The sequence below is a fragment of the Juglans regia genome, chromosome 11 (assembly GCF_001411555.2).
Source record: "Juglans regia cultivar Chandler chromosome 11, Walnut 2.0, whole genome shotgun sequence".
NCBI lineage: Eukaryota > Viridiplantae > Streptophyta > Magnoliopsida > Fagales > Juglandaceae > Juglans > Juglans regia.
The window spans coordinates 24,137,965-24,163,868 of record NC_049911.1 but is presented as its reverse complement, the minus strand read 5'-3'; the positions used below and the strand labels follow the sequence as shown (position 1 = coordinate 24,163,868).

At 33.9% G+C, this 25,904-nt stretch overlaps 3 protein-coding genes across 4 annotated transcripts; 1 reads left to right on the top strand and 2 right to left on the bottom strand.

Moving 5' to 3' along the window:
- Positions 1-1,477: 1,477 nt before the first annotated feature.
- On the bottom strand, positions 1,478-2,684 carry LOC109002233 (glutathione S-transferase F13). Its single transcript, XM_018979884.2, has 3 exons — positions 2,467-2,684; positions 2,318-2,366; positions 1,478-2,067 (listed from the first exon to the last, which is right to left on the bottom strand). Exons 1-3 carry the CDS (start codon positions 2,611-2,613, stop codon positions 1,607-1,609), a joined length of 657 nt encoding a protein of 218 aa, XP_018835429.1. The 5' UTR covers positions 2,614-2,684; the 3' UTR covers positions 1,478-1,606.
- A 5,927-nt stretch (positions 2,685-8,611) lies between these two features.
- Positions 8,612-13,309, bottom strand: LOC109002258 (autophagy-related protein 18a-like). 2 transcript variants are annotated; one of them, XM_018979924.2, is made up of 4 exons: positions 12,208-13,309; positions 10,694-10,901; positions 9,669-9,828; positions 8,612-9,036 (listed from the first exon to the last, which is right to left on the bottom strand). In XM_018979924.2, exons 1-4 carry the CDS (start codon positions 13,165-13,167, stop codon positions 8,946-8,948), a joined length of 1,419 nt encoding a protein of 472 aa, XP_018835469.1. In that variant the 5' UTR covers positions 13,168-13,309; the 3' UTR covers positions 8,612-8,945. The 2 variants fall into 2 exon arrangements, with proteins under 2 accessions (XP_018835469.1, XP_018835470.1); XM_018979925.2 differs by having other exon boundaries at positions 9,669-9,795; positions 12,208-13,306.
- Positions 13,310-22,191: 8,882 nt separating this feature from the next.
- Positions 22,192-25,668, top strand: LOC109002232 (autophagy-related protein 18a-like). The gene is made up of 4 exons (XM_018979882.2): positions 22,192-23,105; positions 23,687-23,894; positions 24,533-24,659; positions 25,317-25,668. The coding sequence occupies exons 1-4, from the start codon at positions 22,296-22,298 to the stop codon at positions 25,408-25,410; spliced, it is 1,239 nt and encodes a 412-aa protein (XP_018835427.1). The 5' UTR covers positions 22,192-22,295; the 3' UTR covers positions 25,411-25,668.
- The last annotated feature ends 236 nt before the right edge of the window (positions 25,669-25,904 follow it).

Sequence of the window (25,904 nt, the reverse complement as noted above, 5' to 3'; positions counted from 1 at the left end):
TTAACATCTCATAAGAGGCAAGAAAATATTTTGGTCTCTTTTTATTAAGCTATTTGGTAAATTTACAATCTCAATATTTTTCTTATTTATTTATATTTTTCTTTTCAAGTATTCCACTAGTTAGCTTGTTTGAATTAGTTTTGTTAATAAGTACATATATAGTACTACCATCGAGTTAAAAATTAAGAGTGAATGCAACAAATCTCACATACCTATTTCTATCTATATTATAAAGACTTTACAATATTCGTTGGGTTTGGATAGACAGTTCAGATGAAATGAAATGAAATGAGATGTTTGGAATAGTAATTGAATAAAATATTGTTAAATATAATTTTTTAGCATTATTTTTATTTTGAGATTTGAAAAAATTGAATTGTTTATGATATTTTTGTCTGAAAATTTAGGAAAGTTGTAATGATGAGATGAAATAAGATAAGAAAATGAATTTTGTGTATCCAAACCCAACCTCAATCTTAGATTCAACAAAAAAGTTTATCTTTATTTTCTTAATTTTTATCATTTGCTTCAAAAAATTTTACATGACTATTTCTATTTTAATTTTTATCGTTCACTTGAGTCAAGTGATAGGTTTAAATGAGTGACTTTAATAATTTAGTTTGTTTCTAAATAACAATCTTAAATATCTGTTACTGTTCATCCCTACATACGACATATTTTACAAATCGCCAACCCCTCCCCCTGGCACTAAATCCTAATTCTGCCCATGATGTCGATAAGGATTCCTATGTAGACGAAGTATTTCTGTATTGGTTGATAGATTCGTTCACCAATGTCTAATTAATGTTTCTTTCTCAATCTTATTAAATAATTCTCCTTTGACGAGAGGTACTGTTATAGTCATAAAAGTAAACTAAACATAAATTGATATAATTTCTTGTGATTCATTAAATTTATTTTATAATAAATATAATTTTACAATGCAATAACTTACTATATTAAGCCAATCCATTTTATAAGTTTACTTTAATAAGAAGAGAGAGAGAGAGAGAGAGAGAGTTGTAGCTAAAGCTCTTATTCTCCTTTTTGACGTTTTCAAAAGCCAATCCGGGACTAGCAATATGCCTATAGTGAACTTTTGTCCCCTTTCTTATCTATCAATATTGGTGGTGAGGTCTGTACTGTAAACGACTACTGATCTTGGAGGAAGAACATAAAAGGAAGATATGGTACTGCAAAATAACATGATATAATGTACCCAGCTTCCAACTGTTCTAAGTCAGATGTAATGGGCTTCATCTGTTCCATGAGGAGTAATTTTCAAGAGTGTTGGTTGTTCCCACCATACGTTTCAGTAGGCATGCATAAGATCAATTCATCTATATATATTTGTAGCCTAATACTTCTTAAACAATTCATCATTATCTTAATTCCTTTGAATCTTTAATTTTCAAGCAACATTAAACTTAATTCAAATGAGATATATATAATTTAAAGAAAAGCATGATATTGTCCAGAGAGAACAAAAATCATTTATTTCTAGTTCATGGAGATCAATTTATAACAACCATGACAATTTTATTTTTTTTTCCAAGTTCTTCGAGCATTAATATCTTGGAAACAGATCAAACCTAAATATTTCTCACTACTTCTTGTCCACAAAAGTCATACCCTCGGCCACTTTCATGGAAGCAGGTCGAGAAGAAATGCCCTCCCACCATGCCTTGACATTAGGACGATCATTGACGAACGAAGCCCATGGAGTCTTCATGAAATAATGAGTACAAGCGTGGTGATGCAGATCAGCTAGGCTAAAGAAATCTCCAGCCAGGTATTTGGTGCAACTTAGCTTAGACTCGTAAACATCGAAAACTTTTCCCAGCTTCTCCAAACTGGCGTCAATGGCTGCCTGGTCAGGAGTCTTCCCAAGTATTGGCGCCACGAAATGTTCGAACATAATGGGAGTGATTGCAGGGTCGAAGTGATGCGATTCTACCTCTAACCACACCTTCACTAATGCAGCTTCTTTGGGGTTTTGGAGCCTAAGGAGATCTGTGCCCGTTTCCTTGAATTTCTCATCTACATATGCTGTAATTGCCCTAGATTCTGAAATATATATTGCAGTCAATCTTAGGTGAAAGAGAAATTATGATATTGATCAGAAGTTTTTTTTTTTTTTTTTAAATCATTTGATCCTAAAGTGGCATCATTTGTTATTTTGAGGAAAATACACAAAGTGATTGCTAATCAAGTCTGGTATATTCAGGTTATACTAATCATGATCATTACAATCGACAAAACATTCAGTACTCAATCACAAACTAGAGAAAAGAACATTTGAGAAGCGAAAACTTACCGAAAAGAGTGAGATCGCCGTCTTCTAGCACTGGAATCCGGCCAAGGGGCTGCCATTTTAATTAGAAAAAAACAAAACAAAAAACAACTACATCAAAACAAATTAAAGAACATAAAACATGCACGCATGCAACTGCTATATATACATACATTCTTTGCCAGAAAAGAAGGCTGCCTGTTTTCACCACCGAAAAGGTCAACAGGAACAAGCTCAAAATCTACACCCTTCTCGTGAAGGCAGGCCATCACGCGAGTGGTGTTTGTGGACATGGGAAGTCCATAAAGCTTGAGACCCATTTTTATGTTCTCTCTTTGAGTACGGCACAAAGAGATACAGATGTTGCTAATCCTAGCTTTAAGATGGATGTGCCCTGAAACATATATATAGAGTACTAGAGGAGGGTCTATATATATATATATATATATATATATATAATATATAGCATCATGCAGTAAGTGGACTGAAATTATCTACTTTTACTATAAATACAGTCAAATCTTCACACTATATTCTAGCAGCTTGCAGTAGAATTTTGTAGATTAGGGTTTTGAGAGTTGTAAATAGAGCAGAAGGGGCATGTGACCATGTCATTACAATCACCCACATTCATGTCAGGTTGATTGCATGTGATCAACATGCAGACCTGATTGAGTTGAGAATTAATGGATTATATTAATACATTAATGTTGTGGCATAGCTAGCTTACAGTAGTAGCGAATATATGTGAGAATACTTTATCATTAATATTGGTTTTCATGACAAAGATCCTTCCTGCCTTTGCTTGGCCAGGATTTCACAATTTTAAAACATGCAATATATAATGCTAATTAAATATTTTATCTGGCCACAAATTGTCGTGATTTTATGTAATTTATCAAATTTATTTTATAATAAAAATAATTTAATAAATTACATCAATTTATAAAATTATTTTACTTAATTTAGAGTATTTCTCTTAATTCAAACTCTGAAATATTCGACTATGGAATTTAGGAGAGAGATCGGTATTGATGATGGTCAAGTACCCTCTGTTGAGGACAATTTGTCAAATGACAACGTAATGCATAGACGGCGCAAGTTGAGATGGCATTTGGTTTTACCCTATTTACTTGATTCATTACATGGGAAAACTAAACCTGCAGGTTTATTTACAATCTTTTATTAGCCTATTGACCGGTCGGTCTCTTCAAAATTTCACACTACCATTCTCCTAAAATCAGTCTCTGACCATCACTCCCTCTCTCTCTCTCTCTGCCTGTGTTTTGGTCCTACCAATGAATAAGTATTTTCCTCACTGGCAATTACCTGAAAAACTAGAGTTTTTTTCTGCAAAATTAGGACAAGTACTGCTGTCCTGCATTTTATTCAGAGTAATTCTACTTACAACCGTGAAGTACGTAACCACCGCGTAATCGCTTTAGAAAAGAGTGGGATCTACTATTAAAAAATTAATTTTTTTCATGTGGGTCTCATGTTTTATTCATTTTTTTCAAAGCGATTACGCGGCGGTTACGCAATTCACGGTTGTAAGTATCTTTTCTCTATTATTCAATTTCGACCCTTCACATGGCCGGTTGAATGCAAGGCCCAATGCTTTGATGCAACTTCGTGGTTCGAAATCTGCATAAATATAGATGATATTTGAAAAAAACTAATGTCAGGGAGTACGTACTACCAACTACTGTATACATATATATATATATATATGTTATAAGATATTGAATCAGAAAATTTTCAGATACGATCATGAGATGATGGACCATATTTCACCTTTCCAGGAAAGGAACAAGTGCAGACAGTAGGGTAACACCGCTCTTAAAAAAGATGCCAAGCAATAGAGTGACATCACAGTTACGTGATTTTAGCATGGTCTGTGGTGCCGATACACGTTCATAGAAAACTGTAACCCTAGACAAAATATTTATGATGCAGTCAAACTTAACCACAGGCCACGCACGGTCTTTGGTGCACCAAATTTAAAATGCTCTTCACTAAGATCAACTGCAGTACTTTTTTATAATACTTAAAGAGCATTCGCATCCGGTTAGTGTGAACCGAATGCGAATGCTCTTATCCCAAAAGTGATCAAATCTAGTTACTGAAGATTTCTTCTCTCTCTTAAAGTTTCTTTAACAATTTATTTATCCAGATCAGAAACACCCTCACCCTTCTTGATAATTGGGTAGTGCTACAGCCCCCGCTGGGGCTGTAGTATTATTTAATATATATTTTATTTAAATAATTTTTATATAAATTTTTTAATATTTTAAAATATTTTAAAAAAATAAAATTAAATTAAAATATTATTAAGAAAATATTTTTTTAATCTAAAAGTAAAAAATATATATTAAAAAATATTTTTTTATAATTTTTTATTTTACTTCATGATTAAGAAAATATTTTTTAATAATATTATGATTTTTTTAAAAAATATTTAAAATAGTCATATTACAGCCTCCGTTGGGAGCTCCCGTTGAGCTTAACATGTACTTTTTTATGTGTAATTTTTTAATTTATTTTTTATATAGATTTTTTTTACACTTATAAATATTTTTAAAAAATAAAATAGATTTAAAATATCATTAAAAAACACTTTCTTAATCAGAAAGTAAAAAAAAATCATTAAAAAACACTTTCTTAATCAGAAAGTAAAAAAAAAATCATTAAAAAACACTTCCTTAATCAGAAAATAAAAAAAAAATCATTAAAAAACACTTCCTTAATCAGAAAGTAAAAAAAAAATCATTAAAAAACATTTCTTTAATCAAAAAGTAAAAAATAAATCATTAAAAAACACTTCCTTAATCAAAAAGTAAAATACAAATCATTAAATATTAATTTTTATTCTACTTCGTAATTAAGAAAATATTTTTAAATAATATTATAATTTTTATTTTATTTTTTAAAATATTTAAAATTATTAAAAATATCTATATAAAAATAAATTTAAAAAAAATATATAAAAAAAATACTACAGGCCCCAGCGGAAGCCCCAGCGGGGCATGTAGCATTTTCCTTGATAATTTAATACATTTGAGTACAGATTTAACAACTATATATATTATAAGATGCAAAAGGAAAAAATAAATAAATATTACTTTCTGAAAGGAGACGGTGGATAAAGAATATTAATCTCTCAACTCTGGCTAACATGTAAATGTCACTTTTTTTTGTCCTCAAGAGAGAGAAAATCATTAAGGCATATATATATATATATATATATATATATAAAATAACTTCGGGGATTAGGTTAAAAATAGTTAATTAGTTTATCTTATAGTACTATATATATAATATTCATCAAGAATTCTCTATTTTTTTTTTTTTTGTTTCGGTAAAAGGAAGACCGATCCTCCAAAACTTTATTGACAACTCTCATTTATGACAGAAAAATACTATAGAAAAAAAAACCTCAATCCAGCTTAATAAAACCCAAACATAAACCACATATATAAAAAAAAATAAGCCCAACAAAAACACAAAAGAAACCTTGGTATGTCCACAAAATTAGTAGATGATGATGAAAAAAAAAAAAAAAACCCATAAAATACGTGTTATATGGGTAAAGACAAAAGAAGCGTGTATCAGTTTATGGGAGGCCAAAAGAAACGTGAAAAAGAAAAGGGCACGCGTGATTCACACCTCGCAGTTGGGAGATTTGAACTTAAACATTTGGATATTCAATTGAGTTAAATTGAGATATAAAATATTATTAAAATATTATTATTATTTTAAAATTTAAAAAAATTATAATAATAAATTAAAATAAATTAAGATGAGTTTAAATTCTAAATAAAATAATCTTGTTTTGAGTTATGGAGTTTTTGTCGTTTTCAGCACTCATAAATGGTCTCAAATCAACAACCGCGATGTCTAAGAAACGATCTAAGAGCATTGGTATTGAGCTCATCAAATGAGTCCAATCTTTAAAATTTGATGATTTTAACTTTAAACACTTGGCATTGGATTCATCATATGCTCAAATGTCAAGCTTTGAGTTACAGTAGATTTCTCTTCATCTTCAAATTTGAAGACTCACTATTCACACTCTATAATCATTATTTTATTTATTTAAATTAGTGTTTCCCAATTTTGAGCCACAATATATTTAAGTTGAGAAACAATAATTTAAATATCAAATTAAATTATTAATTAACATATAGTTAGTGTAATTGTAAAATATAAAAAAAATAAATTAAAATATTATTATTAACAAAATAATATTATATTATTATTTTGATGAATCCAATAGCTAATCCAATGTGAGGTTATAGATAGAGAAGTTTTAGATTTATGAAAAACATGTACTTTTCATCAAATTTTAAAGATGAAAATGATCAACCCAATACTAATGCTCTAACAAGGCAGATAGATTCATCACTCTGTACGCATAATGATGTTAGATAAAAATAATTAGTTCCGTATGATTTTTCGTTTATAACTCTTAAAGACATTTCTCTTCCCTCCCGATTCACAAAGAATCAAAATAAACAATTATATGCCAAAATTTTCCTTCACGTCTAAAGGTGAGAGCGACTGTACAGTACAATAATAATGAAACTCCATTTTTTTCAAGATGATTATTCGTTCATTCTCTACAAGATAAAAAGTTTATATAAACTTATTATCATATGTCTTACAAATTTACAAGACAGATGATAATAAATTCATACAGGCTTCTAGTCTTGTAGAGAATGAACGGAGAATCATTTTGAAAAAATATGAGACTTTCATCATTACTGTACATTCTCTCCGACCTCGACAAGTGAAGTAACAACAAAAGTCTTCACATTTTTCAAGATCATTCTCTATGTTTGATCTCTGCAAGACTGGAAGCTTATATAAACTTATTATTATCCATATTAAAAGTTTACAAGACGGTTAATAATAAGTCTATACCGACTTCCTGTCTTATTGACGCTCGAACAGAGAATTATCTTAAAAAAATGAGATGTTTTCATTGTTACTTCACTATAGAGTCTCTCGAACCTCGACAAATGCAATAACAATGAAAGACCCATCATCTTCAAGAAAATTCTCCGTTCAATCTCTGCAAGACGAGAAACTTATATAGACTGATTATCATCAGTCTTACAAGCTTACAAGACGGTTGATAATAAGTCTATATTGGCTTCCTATCTTGCAAAGAATGAATGGCAAATTTTCTTAAAAAAATGTGGGTGTTTCATTGTTACTTCACTAGACAGTATCAAAAGTTCGAGAAGTAATGGACTGAAAATTTGTACATAAAAATACTTAGATTGTTTTTTAAATGACTAGGATAGAAATAAAAACATCATTTAAGAATTAACAATCCTATCATACGGAACACAATTTTCGTCACAATACTAAGGAGTTGATATACCAAGTAATGCATTGTTTCATTATATCAATTCCATTCACCTTTTTTTTTTTTTATCTCATATAGTCTACTAATTTTGCTTCTTCTTGTAGAAATCTTGTTAATAAAATAAATAGATCAAATTTAAAGATCCATGGTAGAGATACCATTACAACATCAGCAATAAGAATACAACGTCACTTTTTTTTTTTGGGACGAAATTCTCGGTTCCAAAAGACTTGTTAGCGAGAAAGATGGTATGTATATGTGAAAGACGAGAATAACATGCGTGAAAGAGAATAGGATACTCATCGTTTGTATTTTTCGAAAAAGTTTAGTTGAATATAAGGAATAATCAAATGCTCTCGTCGGTCCACAATCCTCGTTAAATGTAAAGGGCAAAGGAAGTACTAAATTTAATATGGCGTCATATTCTCTTAAGTGACGATCGGTAAACAGGAGGTTTCTACAGAATTCATATTTATCCAAATATCCTAATTTTTAGGGTTAAATTAAAGAATTCTGTTATATAAAATCATTTTTACGTATTCTACTAATGTGATTAATTAAAACAGTTATTTTATATTAAAAAAATAACACAATCAATCATATTAATAGAATGCAAAAAAAATACATAAAAATAATTACACATAGAATTTTTGTAAATTAGACCCTATGATATTTTTTTTATAAAATATTAAATGTCGCTCAGATATTCATTCTATAATGTCATAAAGGGAGATACTCAAATACATATATTTCTGTCACGAAGCTGCTTTCTGTCTCTGTCATTAAACATCACAATTAACAAGACATGCCATATCGAATAATACGGCAAAGGATGGTTGATTTCCAAAACACTCGATTGCAGTCAGTCGAATGACCACAAAGATATCCGTCCAAGACACTGCCACCGAAATCAAACGTAGGGAATGCTATTGCTTGCACACATGTCAACCGAAAGAAATACATTGAATGCATCTCACACTCGAAGCTAATTGGTTTGGTATATCCAAGCACTTGTATCTTATGAGTGAGTACTTTTACAAACTACACAACACAGACACAACTGAGATTGAAGAATCTAATGTATGTGATGAACAGATCAGAAACTTATAACATTCATTTTTCCCTTGTTTTTTTTTTGGAAGGCCAGGCCAGGCCAGTAGCATAATTTACACATATATTTACAACGTCATTACTCATATCCTATGTCAAAGAAAGATAACAACCAAAGTTAAAAAAAGAATATTATATGTAGCAACGAAATAATATGCACGCATGGCATCAGAAAGTTTCTTCTGGCTTTAGAAAGTTGTGATATTCCACTTGCGTCATCTCTCCTCCAACTGCTGGGTCAAATTGACAGCGATAGAAGCTGCACATAAATATTTAATAGCAAGTTCAAAACTGGATGTTGAGAACAGCTCAATTTAGTTATCTTTAAAAGAATCATCAAGACGATTTCAAATAAATATGAATTCACACCTAATTCCAGCCATCTAATGAGGAGAAGTTCATAAGATGGAGTATTCTGTTAATTATAAATACATATATAAATATATATATATATATATATACACATACACATGTACATGTACACGTACACGTAAAAGATGGGAGTATTTTCTTACAAATATAGTGTCTATTGTGATTTAGTATTATGTAAAGACCTCCACAGTACCTAACAGCGAACTTGTTTGATATAGTACATTACAAGGGATGAATTGATGGCTGTGAAAATTGCTCGGTTAAAGGTGTAGTAATCAAGCTAACCTTAAGGAATATATTTCAGAAAAAAAAAAAATTTGTTTCTTCTTTTAAGACCCCCTATATGATAGTCCGTTTCCTGTGTGCGTGTGGGCAAATAAGCAGTTACATCATTTGTGGCGAATTAGGGAAGGAGGGGGGAATGATGTAGTTCTGTACATGGCTATTAGTGCACACAAGGATTATAAACGGCTTTCCTAAATTGAATAGGGAGTCGTGCTTTATATACATCAGTCTTACCTTCCATCCATGCCAAGAATTACCACTGTATTTTTTTGGTGACCAAAAGCAACAATGCAATGAGAACCCTCAGGCAAGCGGAACTGTGCAACCGACCACTCTGAGCTAAAATACTTTGGCAACACTCCTGCAAGCGCTAAAGGTAATTTAGACCCAGAGCCTAAAAAGGAGACAAACATGCTTCATTAGTAACAAGAAGATTATACTTTTCAGCATTGCCTAAGCTCCTTTCAAATGTGGCAGGTCGGCTAAGCTGCCAACCTGCCAGTCTATTAATTTCTCCGCAGCAAGCAATAATTACAGGAAATGAAGTATAATGAGCTGAAAAAAGTCCCCTACAACACAAATGTAGTGAACTTTCAAGTGTGATATTACAATATTATAGGGCAAATACATCGGCTCTTTAGCAGAAGTAACTAGATATCTAGCCTTTCGAGCAATTGGAAGGGGAAAGCAAAAGTAGAAGTCTCATCTAAAGAGTGTGTAACACGCTTTATAACATCAAGTTGGGTTTCAGCCTCTATGAATAAATTTCACAAGTTCCCAGAGACTAACTTCAGTTATTTCAGTATGCCTAGCATGAAACCCATTGACCTCTATTCAGTTTAATAGTCATCATCATAAAGCATCTGAAAGAAAAATATCACAAAAGATTTAAAAAAAGGGTGAAATACTTCGACAATTCTTGTACACCACAAATCCCCTTGTAAAATAAAGCACCTTCATTCTAGCCCCCTAGTATACAAAAGAGCATATTTGGATGCATCATGAAAAGAAGAGAATTCCCGGATCTTTTACATTGCATTCTATTTTATTGCCCATGTCATTCACGAAATACAATATCCACTTTTTAGTTCCCCTTTGTTGAATTCGCTAGTTCCTCCAAACACCCAACACAATTTTTTTTAAATATCAGCATGAACATTCCCAAACAAAACATCACTTGTAGACAACAATATATATATATATTATAGATAAGAAAAAGTACAATAAAATTAACGAAATAAAAAAAAAAGGTGGTATACCCTTAATGAACGAGAGAGATGAGCTTGATTGTGTAACAGCAAGATTAGAATCAGATGCATATCGTGACTTCTCAATCCCTGGCGATCCAGGATTAACCTTAAGGTTAAAAATGTGGACGGTTCCCTTGTCACTTGAGACTGCTAACCACTGGGCAGTTGAAGAGAATGCTAAGCTGTAGATCTCTGCTCTATCTGCACCCCTCCTAACCTACATGCAATGTCAAGATAATTTCACACTGTATCTAAAAGGTTTTGAACAGCCTAATGACATATCATAATGAATATGAAACAGATTAAGATGGAAATTATGTATTTAGACTTTTACCGGAGATAAGCAACCTCCTTGGTCGTCAAGGTCGAACAAAAATAAACATGGCAAAGGTGACAACCCAACATAACACATTATTCCTTTCTTTTTTTTTTTTGCATCGGTAACATAGCACATTATACCATAATGGGTTTAGCTTAGGCAGTTGCTTGAGATCAACTAAGGACCAAATTAAGTAAAGAGGAGTCCAAAACTACCAAGCCACAAGTAGTCCAGAAATTTAGAAAATGACATGATTTGATACTAAGAAATGTCACTTAGGGTTAAGTACCCAGTAAGCTAAGTTAGAAAATTGACAACCACTATTATTTTGCAGCAGAATAGAAGAAGGCACCATTCATTGGTATTTTGATTGATTTCACCAAAAACATCTGTAAGTAATTATTATGATTACAATTTTAAAAATTAATTAATTCCCTCTTGATACACCTTCAACACAAGCATCTTCTAACTTCTCAAAAATAGCATTTACCTAATTGTATCTTCTCTTGCATTGCCACTCAGTCATATTGGAGCCGCTCATCTGATGTTTATATAATTACCATAATCAAGGAAAATTGTTCTAATACAACATATAGGATCATGTTACTTCTACCGCTCATTTATTTTGAAGCCTTATGAATCTTAAACCTAAAGGCATCGACAACAAATTTGACTTTACTTGCAAGATCTGACAAGAACAGAATATCAGTAATCAGTCTATCACATTCTTTAGTGTAAGTATAAAATGAAAGAAGATATGAAGTCAGCGATACCCATTATTTCAAATGGACAATTTAAGACAAAATGACATTCAAAATGTGAAGTAATCGGTCATTGATCCATTACTGCCTATGGGGAACTTCAATCGAAGTCTATGGTTTCTCGCTAGTCACTCGCCCTCAACCGTGCCCCTTGCAAGTAACCCTGAACTCGACGACGTTTTACATTGCATAACATACTTCCATTGCATAACATACTTCCACTCTAAGCATTGCAGTGTGCCAATCACTCCATTTACAGAGCATTGCAGTGAGCCAATCACTCCATTTACAGGAAGTGCCTATAGGAATTTCCAATCACCGAATATGTATGAAGTTATGAATTGCACATAAGCTCCAAATTTCACATCGGCGTGGCTCAATTAAAGGTTCATTAAATATAGAATCGAGTCAGTCTTTCGGATTTGTAATTAACAACCAAATACCTCTTGAAGAAGTGTTCCATCGATGCTATTGAAAACCCGGACCAGAGTCCCTTTGGAACTCGCCGTAGCGAGCAACTGCCCGTCCGGCGTGAGTGCGAAGCAGGCAATCCTCGAGTCGTGCGCCATGATAAACTTGGTTCTCTTCGAAGCATAGTGCTCGACCCGAACCTGCCCTTTCTGCAACCCGGGGCAGACCAGGACCAACGACGCCGCCAGTTGGGATACCGCGCATAGGCCCTTAGGGTTCGAGATGGTCTCAATTTGGTGAAGCAGCTTCAAGTCGGCAAAGTTGTACACGTAGACCTTCTGCTCCAGTACGACGACGATCCTGTCGCGGCGTAGTCGTACGGAGCGGACGTCGGAGCGAAAAGATAGCTCGCCAATGCAACGACCCTGGTGGTCATCCCAAATCATGACCTTGCTTGGTGGGTACTGAGGGTGGGGTCCCCCGCCGATGAGGGCCAGGATGTTGCACCGAAAGAGCATCTCTACACCGGAGATCCCCCCGTCGTCGAAGTCGCGGCGGAAGATCTCGCGGAACGGGTCGCAGTTAAAAATCCGAAACCCGTAGTCAGTACCCACAGCGAAGCACCCATGGTCTTGGTTGAACGACAGGTGGAGCAGAGTCGGCGGATCAAGCGGCTTGGGGATGTTAGGATTAGGGTTCTCGTTACGGCCGTGGCCGTGGGGTTCAAGCGTTGGCGGGTCATATGGCGCCGGAAACGGCTTGTAGATGTTAGGGCTAGGGTTCTGATCGCTGTCGTGGTCGTCGTCGCGTTCGTGGCCAAGGCCGTGGGATCCAATAGATTGGTATTCAATTGATCGGAAAGAGATGGCCGAGTCGTTCTGGGAGTCGAGAGGAATCGACTGTTCCTCTTGAGAGACAAAATTAGGGTTAGGATTAGAGTTAGGGTTGGAATTGGGCCAGGGCGGGGACGGGAAGGTAGAGATGGTTGCCATGAGAGAGAGAGGGAGAGGGAGAGGGATCTCGATGGAAATTTGGACAATTCAGGGGGCGTGTCGGCAGTTCGCACATAGAAGCTAAGACCCAAAGCTACGGCCTGTGGGTTTGGATGCACAGTGCGAATGAGGTAAGAAGAAATATTTTGTTAAAATTAAATAAAATATTATTAAATATTAATTTTATTTTAAAATTTTAAAAATTAAATTATTTATTATATTTTTATATAAAATTTAAAAAAAATTATAATAATAAAATGAGATGAGATAAAATGTTTTATGTATTCAAACTCACTATAGAGAGATTTTATAAAAATAAATATATAAACTGACGTGGTATGATATGATGTGTTAAATTTTAAAATTATTTTTATTATAAATTAAATATAATATATTATATGAATCTATATCTATTCGTAAATTTATTTTATATTATTTTTTTTATAATTATAGTACTTCTCTAATAGGTTTGTCACAGAACCACCATATCTTCTCGCGTACCTCAAAAAACCTAAAAGCCCACTAGATTTCTTTTGACGTCTCCCAGAGAAGCTCCATTGTCCTTTAAAGGTGAAACTTTTATGATATTGTTGAGTAATTATTAAGTAGATTTGAAATTATAATATGTTATTTTGTGATATGAGCAAAGTATCACTATATATATATATATATATATATATATACACATTTTCTTTGCGATTCTCTAATAATTAGCCAATGTTGTTGGAACTTGATTCTAAAGTCAATATTGTTACAACGAACCAAAGCTAGGGGCAACTCTTTTTAGCATGTTGCAAAAAAAAAAAAAAGAGTATGGATTTGACGGGAAAATAAAGAAAAGTTTTGATTCCAGAAGCATTAATTGAAGTTCTTTGTCAGCAACTTAATGGATTCAATTAAGACATTAATTAGGTTGTTTGGAGGCTCTGCTGCAGCTCTAGCATATATTTTTATGTATTTTTTTAATTATTTTTTATATAACTTTTTTAAATATTTTTAAATATTTTTAAAAAATAAAAAATATTCATAATATTATTAAAAAATATTTATTTAATCACGAAGTAAAATTAAAATAATAAAAATGATTTTTTATTTTATTTTGTGATTAAGAAAATATTTTTAAATATTGTTTTTTACTTTCTAATTAAAGAAGTGTTTTTAATGATGTTCTAAATTTATTTTTTAAAAATCTTAAAAAATATTAAAAAAATCTATATAAAAAATAATTTAAAAAAACATATGAAAACACATGCTATAGCTCCAACGGGAGCCCCTAGCGGGAGCTGTAGCATCATCCTTCTTAAAATTTCATTTTCAAATATCATTAAAATATAAATAATTTTAAATTTTAAATTTTTAACTAATTTATTTAATCATTATTAACTTTCAAACAAAATAAAAAAAAATAAAAAATTATACAACTTCTTCAAATTTCAAGACAAAATTAATATTAAAAAATAAAATTCTAACAACATTTTAACTCAATTTATTTGATTATTATTCACAAACTATTTCAATTTTTCATTCTAACTCGTTCCCCCAAACACCATTTTGGAGGAATAGATTTGTTTTCCCGCTACCCATCAACAATCAGAACAACCATTTTTATTGTCAATGGAGAAGAAACGACTGTTTCATGATGCATTTGAAGGATGCGTTAAGGCTTTGTTTTGATTTATGTGTTGTGCATTAATCTGAATCACAGAATCAGGTTGTTATTTTCATGGTAGAGACGGAAAACATTTCAGTTATTGTAATTTTTTTTTATAATTATTTTGGCTTTTTTTTTGGGAAAGCAAATAGATTGCATCAAGATGCATTTGAGGGATGCAGTGAGGTTTTGTATTCCCTCGTTTGCTTATTGGACATGACATGAAATAAATATTTTGAATTAAAGATGAGTACACATATTTGTGAAGTGTTTGGTTGGGAGAAACACTTCTTACCGGAGACACCTATAATATGTATTTATTGGAGACCAATAAAAAAGTGACACGTAAGGCTTCCTTAATTGTGATAGTGGGGACGCATACAAGAGATCCATGTGTTTCTCCTTCCCGATTGAGTTTCCTCTCTCTCCTTCGAAATCGATCTCCTATCTCTCCTTCAATAGCTCACGGAAGACTCTCCCTCTCTCTACTTTGAAGCACCCAAATTCATGCATACAGGTAGACTCTCCCTCTCTCTCCTTCGATCGACTATCTCTCTCTCTACTTCGATCGCTCGAGTCTCTCTCTCTCTCTCTCTCTCGACTTCGATCTCTCACAGGAAATGTCTCCCAACATCAATCAGTCCACTCTCTCTCTCTCTCCTTTGATCTCTCTTCGTCGATCTCCATCATGAAAACCCTCCGTCAAATTTCGTGTTATTTGATCAAGAACTAAATCGACAGTCAGTCCTGGACCGATTTCACTTACACTTCACCGTCGATTACAAGATTTCGCTTACACTTCACCGTCGACGGATTACAAGAACTCACATATTGGGGTGTTAATGTTATACCATTATTTCCTTCTCGTCTCTTTTTGTAATCTCTAATTTTTTGTAATCCCTAATTTTTAATAGTGTGTGTTTTGTTGTAGAATTTTTGAGATTTTTGGCTTTGATTTCTCACTGTCTGCACAACAATGAACCAAGCATTTCACATGGTCAATATTTTTTTTTATTGCATTTCATTTTCCAAACAAATTGCTATATGAGAATTTTTTAGAGACTGAATCCTATATTGATTACATTGTTTTATGTTGGGATGAAGGATTTTGGGTGGAGTTCGGATAGTGACGATGTTAAGATACTAATGACTAGAAATTGTCTAGAAGGTGTAAATGAAACTATTGAAGATGAAACCGTGGAAGATCAATGTGATGTGAACGTAGGAGATGGCGTGAAGTTGGGAGACATTGACGATGATAGAGTGAATGTGGAAGATGGAGATGGAGATGGAGTCAATTTCAATTCCACTTCAAGTAGTGGAGTTTTTGAACCGTTCATTGGGAAAGAATTTGATAAAGTTGAGGACGCCCAAGCATTTTACAAGGCGTATGCAAGACGAAAAGGTTTTATAATGAGAACCAACCATACGCAATTATCGAGAGGGGAAAAAATTAATTGGAGTTCACTATGTTTGTACAAGGGAGGGATTTAGGCGTGAAAGTCTCAAACAAAAAAAAAAAACAAATTCCCAAACTCGCTGAAACAAAGATTGAGTGTAAAGTTACAATGTGTATAAAAAATGATGGTGAAATGTGGATAGTATGCAAGTTCGTGCCTGAACACAATTATGAGCTACTCACACCAAGAAGTACCAGTATGCTTCGTGGACATAGAAGAGTGACACGCGGGTAAAAAAATCACATTCTCACTTTGAATGAGTCTGGTGTACCAATAAGGAAGATAATGTCGGTGTTAAGCAGAGAAGCAGATGGTGATTTTAACATTGATTGTATTAGAAAGGACGTAGAAAATTATTTAGAAAATAAAAGAATAAAATTGTTTGAAGAAGAAGATGCACAAAAGTTATATGCATACTTTTTTGAATGTAAAGAACCTAGATTTGTGTACTCCATGCAGGTCGATAAGAATGGGTGTATGGGAAGCTGTTTTTGGGCAGATGCAAGATCAAGGTCTGCATATCAATATTTCGAAGATGTTGTCACGTTTGATGCGACGTACCTGACAAATGTTTATAAGATGTCATTTGTGTCGTCCTCAGGAGTTAATCATCATCACCAAATCATAATGTTTGGTTGTGCATTGTTAGTCAATGAGACCGCTGAATCCTATATATGGTTACTAAGAACATGACAGGAAGCAATACTTGGGCGTGCCCCTTCATCCATTATTACTGATGATTACAAAGTTATGGCCAAGACCATTGCAGAGGTACTCCCAAATACAACTCACTGGTTGTGCTTGTGACATATTTTACAAAAAATTTCAGAACATTTAGCACATGTCTATAACAAGTTTCCAGACTTTCAAAAAGAGTTTTATCATTGTATCCATGATACAATAACATCTAATGAGTTCGAGGAGGAATGGGTTACCATACTAGTGAAGTATGGTCTAGTAGGTAATGATTGGCTGCAAAATCTTTACAACCGACGGGAGAAGTGGGTTCCGGCTTACTTGCGAACTACATTTTGTGCCAGTATGTCAACCACGCAAAGGAGTGAGAGCATGAATAAATTTTTTAAGGATTATGTGCGATTGAGCATAATGGTGAGTGACTTTGTGCATCAGTACGAGAAAGCCTTAGATGCACGTTATTTTAAGGAGAAATAAAAGGATGTGAGAACGAAATCAACTAGGCCGGTTTTGAAAACATGTTGGGAAATTGAAGACGAGGCAACTAAAGTGTATACAAGGAAGTCTTTCAATATCTTTTAATATGAGCTATTCAAATTCCAACGATACAAAACAACAAAAGTTCATACTGTGGGTGAAAGTAAGATGTATGAGGTGGCACTTAAGGGCAATGACAAATGTATTTATTATATGACTGTGGACTGTAGAGAAGCAATATCAATATGTACATGGCATATGTTTGAGTTTCTGGGTATTCTTTGTAGGCATATCCTATGTGTCTTCATGAAGAAATCAAACTTAGATAGTTTGCCACATCACTATGTTCTTGAAAGATGGACCATCAACGCTAAGAGTTAAGCTATTCGTGAAATACCAAATTCTGATGGCCATGTTTCGACACATGCAGATCCGATAATGCGAAAAAACCATTTGATGATGCAGTTTTACGATATTGCAGAACTTGGCTCACAATCAAGGTTTAAAATGGAACACATTTCTCTTGCGTTGGACAAGGTACACAAGGAGTTGCTTTTGATGGATACTATTGAAGAACAAAATTTAGAAGTCGGAGACATGTTACGTAATGAATCCACTATGTTAAAATCACAAATAATATCAAATTTCTAACAAATTTTACAAGATTCTCAACGGGTGCCAACGAAAGGAATACCAAAATTTTTAAAAGCAAAGAACCCGAGAGAGACTGCATCAGTGAAGAAAAGGCGTTGTAGTATTTGTAAGATTGACGATCATACCAAGAACAACTGTTATTCGTTGGGATATAGTACAAAGATCATTTTTTCCTTATGTTTTAATTTAATAACTTTATTTTTATGTTTTTTTTGTCTTCCATGTAGGGATGTTGTAAATATAAATGATAACATATCATAAATGGTAGATCTTGAACAAGAAACATGAGGTTGGTGTTTAACTTGGGCGTGCTACTTCTTTGCATAGAATGTGATGGTACTCTTATTGGCAAAACTGATTTTTTTTTTTTTTTAATGTTTAACTTGGGCATTCAGGTTTGGCAAATTATTCTTTATTTGTAATTTGATGATTTTTTTGCTCTCACAAGTGTAATTCACTGTTGATTAGAGGTCTGGAAATTCACCAACCCCATTCCTCTGGAAATTCAACCACTGGTGGTGGCGTCTTGGCCAGTGCTGCTACTATTGGAATTACACTTCAATCCTATGATGTTTTGTTTTGTCTCTTTTTGTTTAAGTTTTTTGCTTAGCAACTGTACCAAGAAATGCCAAAACTTATTTGATTTTTTTTTTTTTTTTTATGTTTCAGTTTTTTTAAGGTTTCTTAGATGTATGGGACCAAGAAATCAAGCAAGAAACTTATTTGATTTAGTTCTTGATCTAGCTCAAGTGGAGATTTTGGTTAGTGTTTGTCGTTTGAATGAGCTTGAGTGGCCATGTTACTTCCAGACTAGTATTCTTAAGTGGCCAAGAGCATTCGGGCTAAAGCCATTGGCTTAATGAAATGCAGAAATATTAAAGCTATTGACGATTTTAATTGATTATCATATCTTAATACATTTACAATAAGAAGAACAATAAATGGTTGTTATATATATAAGCTGGTAGATATAAACAACTGTTCTTACTACATGATTAATAACGGGTCATCTTACAGAATACAAGGTTATCTTACATATAAACCAACTGTCCTTACTACATGATTATCGTTCAAAAGTTAAAGCAATTACAACACAAAGCAAAACAATACAAAACCATGACAAGAATAAAACTTTTAATGTTTCCTTGTACTTCTTTTTCATAACTTTGAATTTTGCTTCTTCAGCGAACTTACATTCTTGATTGATCATGTCGTTTCTTTTTTGAGCTAACTCCAATGTCATTTTGCAACAATTGTTTTGTTCCATTTCAAAATCAAGCCATTGAAAAAAACCGCATTGTTTGTCCATCTTATACTTTGGATAATTAAAAAACCGTCTACCAAAACTAGTATCTTTTACAGAAATCCTTAGCTTTGATAGAATCTCACAGTGACAAAGTGGTATCTCCAACCAATCTTCATCTCTTGAAGTCCAAGAACTTGAACTAGCACCGCTGTTAAACTTGAAAGGCAAGAACAACGAGCATATCAAAACAGTTAGTTGAAAATTAAACAAGACCAAGAAATTAAGGTGGAAACTAGCCTTTTTTACAACCATTGATGACCCAATTTTAGTCCAAACATTGTATGAAAATAGTCCAAACAGTCACATGAAAATAGTCCAAACAGACTGGAAGGAATAATAAAATTACATTTACAAACAACTACTTTATATTTTGCTCTCACTTTCTACTTTCAAATGTGGTGCTAAGATATAATAGCTACATTAATACCACGGAAAAAACCAGTAGCATTAATCCAAGTATCATTAATGAAATGCATAGATTTAATGTCAACTTGATTCGCCCCTTCACCCCACTAAGATCCTAACTCAGATTTATATTTCTATCCAATTCAGATTTCTATCCAAATCTATTCAACTCATATTTCTATCCAAGATTTCAATCCAACTCAGATTTCTATCCATCAAAATTACTTCAGATTTCTATCCATCTAAATGACTTCAGATTTCTATCCCAACTAAGATTTCTATCAAAATCTATCAAACTCAGATTTCTATCCAAATCTATCCAACTGAGATTTCACTACGTACCTTCATTATTCGGTGGAGTCAAGGATTTTGGGTTAGGGCTTTGAAGTTTTTTCAAGCAAGCAATGAAAAAACCTTCAAAATAAAACTTCCGAAAATTAGTGATTTCTGAAAAATAAAATCATGAGAGAGATGGAGATGGAGATGGAGTAATAAAAAAACCCTACAAAAAAACCATACCTCAACGTCTTTTTTGCAGGTCTCGAGAGAGGCAGCGTGACCCCAAGTTTCGGATCAAGAGAGTGAGAGAATCGCTCGAATCTGGGTGAGGGCTTTGTCTTTCGAGAGGGAGCAGAAGTTTCGACATGCATCTGGCTGGCTTTGATGAGAGCAGAGAGAGAGGGAGCATAGGTTTTGTGAACAAAGAGAGTGAGAGAGCAAAGATAGAGGTGGAGGGGAGGCTCGAGAGAGAGAGGGTTTTGTGAACAGAGAGAGGTGGAAGGGAGGCTCGAGAGAGGGAGGGATTGGTTTTCTGAATAGAGAGAGTGAGAGAGCAGAGAGAGGGGGAGGGGAGGCTTGATAGAGGGAGGGTTTGGTTTTCTGAACAAAGAGAGTGAGAGAGCAAAGAGAGGGGGAGGGGAGGCTCGAGAGAGGGAGGGATGACGCAGATCCCCTATATCGCAAAGTGTAATTTGAATAATGTGTTGCTTACATGTTACCTCTCTATTGGTTACATTATAGGTGCCTCCTGCCGGAAGTTATTCTCTTTGGTTAAACATCCAAATACTTTATCCAAAGCTCATTTTGGGTTTAATTCAAAAGAATATTGGTTTTTCAAAATATAATATAGAATCTTAGGGGTGGCAATATGTGACACAATCCGTTAACCCAACACAAACACGATACAATAATAGCGGGGTTTGGGTTTAGTCTTAACAGGTTCGGGTCAAGATAGGTTGACCCATTAAGACACGATTACTTAATGGGTTGATAGCGGGTCAACCCGTTTTAACCTCTTAAGAAAGTTAATGTTACAATTATATGTAAAAGTAAAATTGTTAGGATTTTAATTTTGATATTTTTATTGTTTGAACTTAAAATTATAATTTTGAACTTGTAGTTAGTTTTATATTTTTTTTATAGATATTGTGATTTTAACATTTATATAATATTATGCTAAACTTAATCAGGTCAAACCGATTAATTTTGGGTCTATTTAACCCATTTACATAAACGGGTTGAAACGGATTGGGTCTGATTGTGTTAACCTATTTCGTAGTATTCACTAACGGGTCAAAACGAGTCGTGTCGTTTCAACCCATTATATTAATATGTTATGTTTTGATTTGAGATTTTGACACGATAAGTTTAACGGGTCATATTCAGGTTAATCCATATAATATACATACATTGACACGACACGAACACGACTTTTTAACACGATTTGACATATTTTATAGATATTTTTTAGTTTTTTTTTTCTTTTACTTCCAATCTAAATATCTTTTATACATAAAAAGGATTTTCTTTATCTCTCACCAAAATTTTATCCGAACGTTGCCAAGTTTTCATAAAGAAAAAAATGCAAAAATTTAAATAATTTGTACAAAACCCTAAATCTCAAGATTTTTATTAAGTATTTGTTTGGATAGTAAAAATATTTCATTTTATCTCATCTCATTATTGACTTTCTCAAATTTTAACACAAAATATAATAAATAATTTAACTTTTTCAAATCTGAAAAATAATAATAATATTAAAAAATAATATTTTATTTAACTTTCAAATTTTATCTAAACTCATCTTATCTTAACTCACTGTCTAAATTGCATCTAAAACAACTATTAATTTTATTTACCAACTTTTTGCAACTCCCAATACAAATACCTTTAATTTTTTTTTCAAGAATTACAAAAAATAAAAATAAGGAGAGAATATTCCTTAAAATATTATATAAAAATATTAAGAGGATATATTTAAAAAATAGATTAAAGAAAAAGAAAGTCAAATTGCTGTTGCATTCCCGCCGAGACAAAATTTGCTTCGGGAACGTATGCAGTTAAGAGTCCGATCCGGAGTAGATTTCCCAGAGTTTTTGTTCGTTTCCAAAACACTTTCGATGAACATCATCTCCGTTCTTCTTTACCCTCCATATATACTCACTTCCCTCCAGAGTTATCATCATTCTTCTCCTCTACCATGCCTACCAGCTCTGCCTCCTCTCCCTCTCCCTGGCCCCTTGACATCGTTAATTCTTCTCCCCGCTTCTCCGACTCCAATTCCTCCATGCATCGCGAGCCATTGGAACCCCGCAGCCCCGACTCTAACCCTAACCCTGAAATCCAGAAGCCGTTTTCTATTTCGCGGTCGTCCGATCCGCAGACGCTGGTTCACCTGTCGTTCTTCATGGACCATAGGTTCTTCGCGGCTGGTACGAGCCGCGGGTTCAGAGTCTTCAGCTGCGACCCTTTCTGCGAGCTCTTCAGCCGTGAATTCAACGGCGGCGGCTTCGCCGCCGTCCAGATGGACTTCCGAAGAAGCATCCTGGCCCTTGTAGGCGGTGGACCCCACTCCAAGTTCCCTCTCGACAAGGTCATTTTCTGGGACGAGCGACAGTCCTACTGGGCCTCTGAGATCTCTTTCCGCACCGAAGTCCGCTCCATCCACCTCCGCTACGACCGTATCGTCGTCGTTTTGGAGCATAAGATCTACGTGTATAATCTCACGCACTTAAGCTTGGTCCACCAATTGGAGACCATCGCAAACCCCGAGGGCCTCTGCGCGGTCTCACAGTTGGACGGGTCGTTAGTCCTTGCCTGCATCGGGTTGCGCAAGGGCCAGGTTAGAGTCGAGCACTACGCGGCCAAGAGGACTAAGTTCATCATGGCGCACGACTCCAAAATAGCGTGCTTGGAGCTCAGCCAGGATGGGCTGTTTCTCGCGACGGCAAGCTGTAAGGGGACTCTGGTCCGGATTTTCAGTACCCTCGATGCAACACTACTTCAAGAGGTATGTGCTTATGAGTTAGAGTTTGGTGGGGATAATTGTGAGATTCATGACTTTATACATGCTCTGTGAAAGGAGATTCCTTCGATAGACACTTTCTGTGATCAGAGTAATTATCCGCTTATTACAATTCTTAAAACTGGAAGTATTTGATATGGAATACGATATGCGTTCGTATGAGTTTAGGTTTAGCTGTTAGGGGCACTATTGAAGGTTACAGAGGAGAGCGCTTAAATACTTTGAAGTTCGCATTTGAAGTTAATAATGTTCCATGTTGCTTTCCATTTCGAAAATCGTCTTTGCGTTTATTGAGTAATACTAGCTACAAATCATGCATTACTCATCTTTGTTAGGTTCATTTGAACTAATTTGAAAGATTAAATTTGTGTATTCTTTGCTTTGGGATGATGAATACTTGGCACTTACAGTAAACACCGTGACATATGGATTCTGACATTTTGCTTGTGGAGGTTTGCTTACCTCCCTTAACAGTTTAAATTTATCTATTGCAATTTTTCGTATTGATGCTGTATTTATGTGTTCAAAGTGCTTAGCTTAGGAAATTAATTGGATATTGAATGTAGGTAAGGAGGGGCACAGATCCAGCAGATATCTACAGTTTGGCATTTTCTTCAACTGCCCAGTGGTTAGCAGTTACAAGTGACAAGGGAACTGTGCATGTTTTCAATCTTAAGGTCAATCCGGGATTGCAAGGAAATGACGAACCGCAAAATGCATCTGATGCGGATGTTGCTGTTACAAAATTAAGCTCGCCTCTCTCTTTCATTAAAGGCAAAAACTTTCTTCCCTCCTTGATATACTTGTGCTGTTGGTATATTTAACACTAATCTTTCATTATTACAAGCTAGGTTGTGTCCGGGAATGAATGTCCGCTTTGATATGTATAAATAAATACTTTAGTGTTGTTTTTCAACGAAGTGAAGCCCTTAAAAAGGTCTATATAGATTGTACTTCGTGAATGACAACATGGGCATGAAGAAAAAATAGATAGTTTTAAATGCCATGTAAAAGTACTGAGAAAACTTCTGTTTTGATGGTTGATGATAATGACCACCGAAGTACTATAACTTAATTGAGGTGATCAATGAGATTTTACTTGGTGTATCTGAAATGACTCAAGTCAGTTGGAAAGGACCCATGGCGTTTATTATCTTGTTCTATCTTCCATTCCAATTGTTCTTAAGGCCAGACGTCTGTTAAAACAAGTTTTTGCTGTATTTTTTTTCCTCTAATTATTGCTTCTTGTGAAGAAATGCTGAAACGGATAGATAGCTGACCTGAAACCTTTGAAAGAGGGTTTAGATGAGGGCCGTATGTGTGAATATTTTTCTTTTGCTACTGACAACGAAGTATGTTTGTCTTTTGTATTTTTTGGGGCTCTGCTTCTAAATTAAGCTTTGCACGTGCAGGACTGTTGCCTAAGTATTTTGCCTCACAGCGGTCGTTTGCCCAGTTTCATTTGCCTGAGCGTACTCAATGCATCGCTGGTTTTGGTCACCAAAAGAATACAATTGTAGTTGTAGGCATGGATGGAAGGTAAGGGTAATATAAATAAAACACTGAGTTGGCATTCAATTTGGAAAAGCTATTTATATTATAGGACACAGACTACCATTTAAGGTGGCCTTCAAAACGAGTAATCATTTTCTCTTAACTGGATTGTGTGTGGTCGCTTAGTAATTGGTATATCACCTAGGGGATGTTTGGATAGTAACTTGAGATGAGATAATATGAAAGTTGAATAAAATATTGTTAGAATATTATTTTTTAATATTATATTTATTTTGATAATTGAAAAAGTTGAATTTTTTATTATATTTTATTTGAGAATTTGGAAAAGTTGTAATAATTGGATGAAATCAAATGAGTTGAGATGCTTTTTGAATCCAAACAAGACCTTAACTCTATGATTTGCAACGTTTTAGCTTAAAGCAATACATGTCGCCTTTGCATTAAACTGTTTGATTCCTTATAAGCTGCAAAATATAATATATCTGGAATTAGCTAGGTTGATTGATATTACTCTAAAACATCTTCTTTGATTAGTCTTTTGGAAGATAGCTAGCTAGAATTTTAGCTTTGGAATCATGTTTCTTTTCATTCCCAGAGACATTATCATGTACTGGTTTACACTCGGTGGAAATTTCTTGAAACTTGAATTTGTGATGTGTAATTATATGTATATGCATGCAGCTTCTATCGATGTCAATTTGACTCAGAGAATGGAGGAGAGATGACAGAGCTGGAATATCACAACTTTCTGAATCCAGAAGAAGCTGCCTCATGATACTTAATTAGTACATAAAAGAGATTTTGGGTACATAAATAATCTGTTACCTTCTTTTTTGTCCCTTGGTTTAGGATACGGCAATATTATTACGACATTCCCAAAAGTTATGAAAACAACATATTTCTATCTTGCCGGTAGAGTTTTTCATTGCAAGTGGGAATGTCTGAAGAATAATACAATTTTTTTTTTTTAATCGCAGTTGAGGTCCTGTCTTGTAATTTGGGATGATTCACTCGTTAGATGTAACTATCAAGAATTCGGACCAATAGTTATAATATTTGTATTTTGTTTATTATATATGTTTCCAATACTGATCGTAGAAAATTAAAATTTACTTAAGTTTTACAATATACAGATTAAATAGTTGCATTATTGTCGTTAGTATTCCCAAATTTCACTATTATTCACAAGTTTTTCATCTCATCTTATTTGTGTAATCAAACAAAGCCTAAACGCAACCTAAGTTGTTATAGTATAGTTGAATAGTGGAG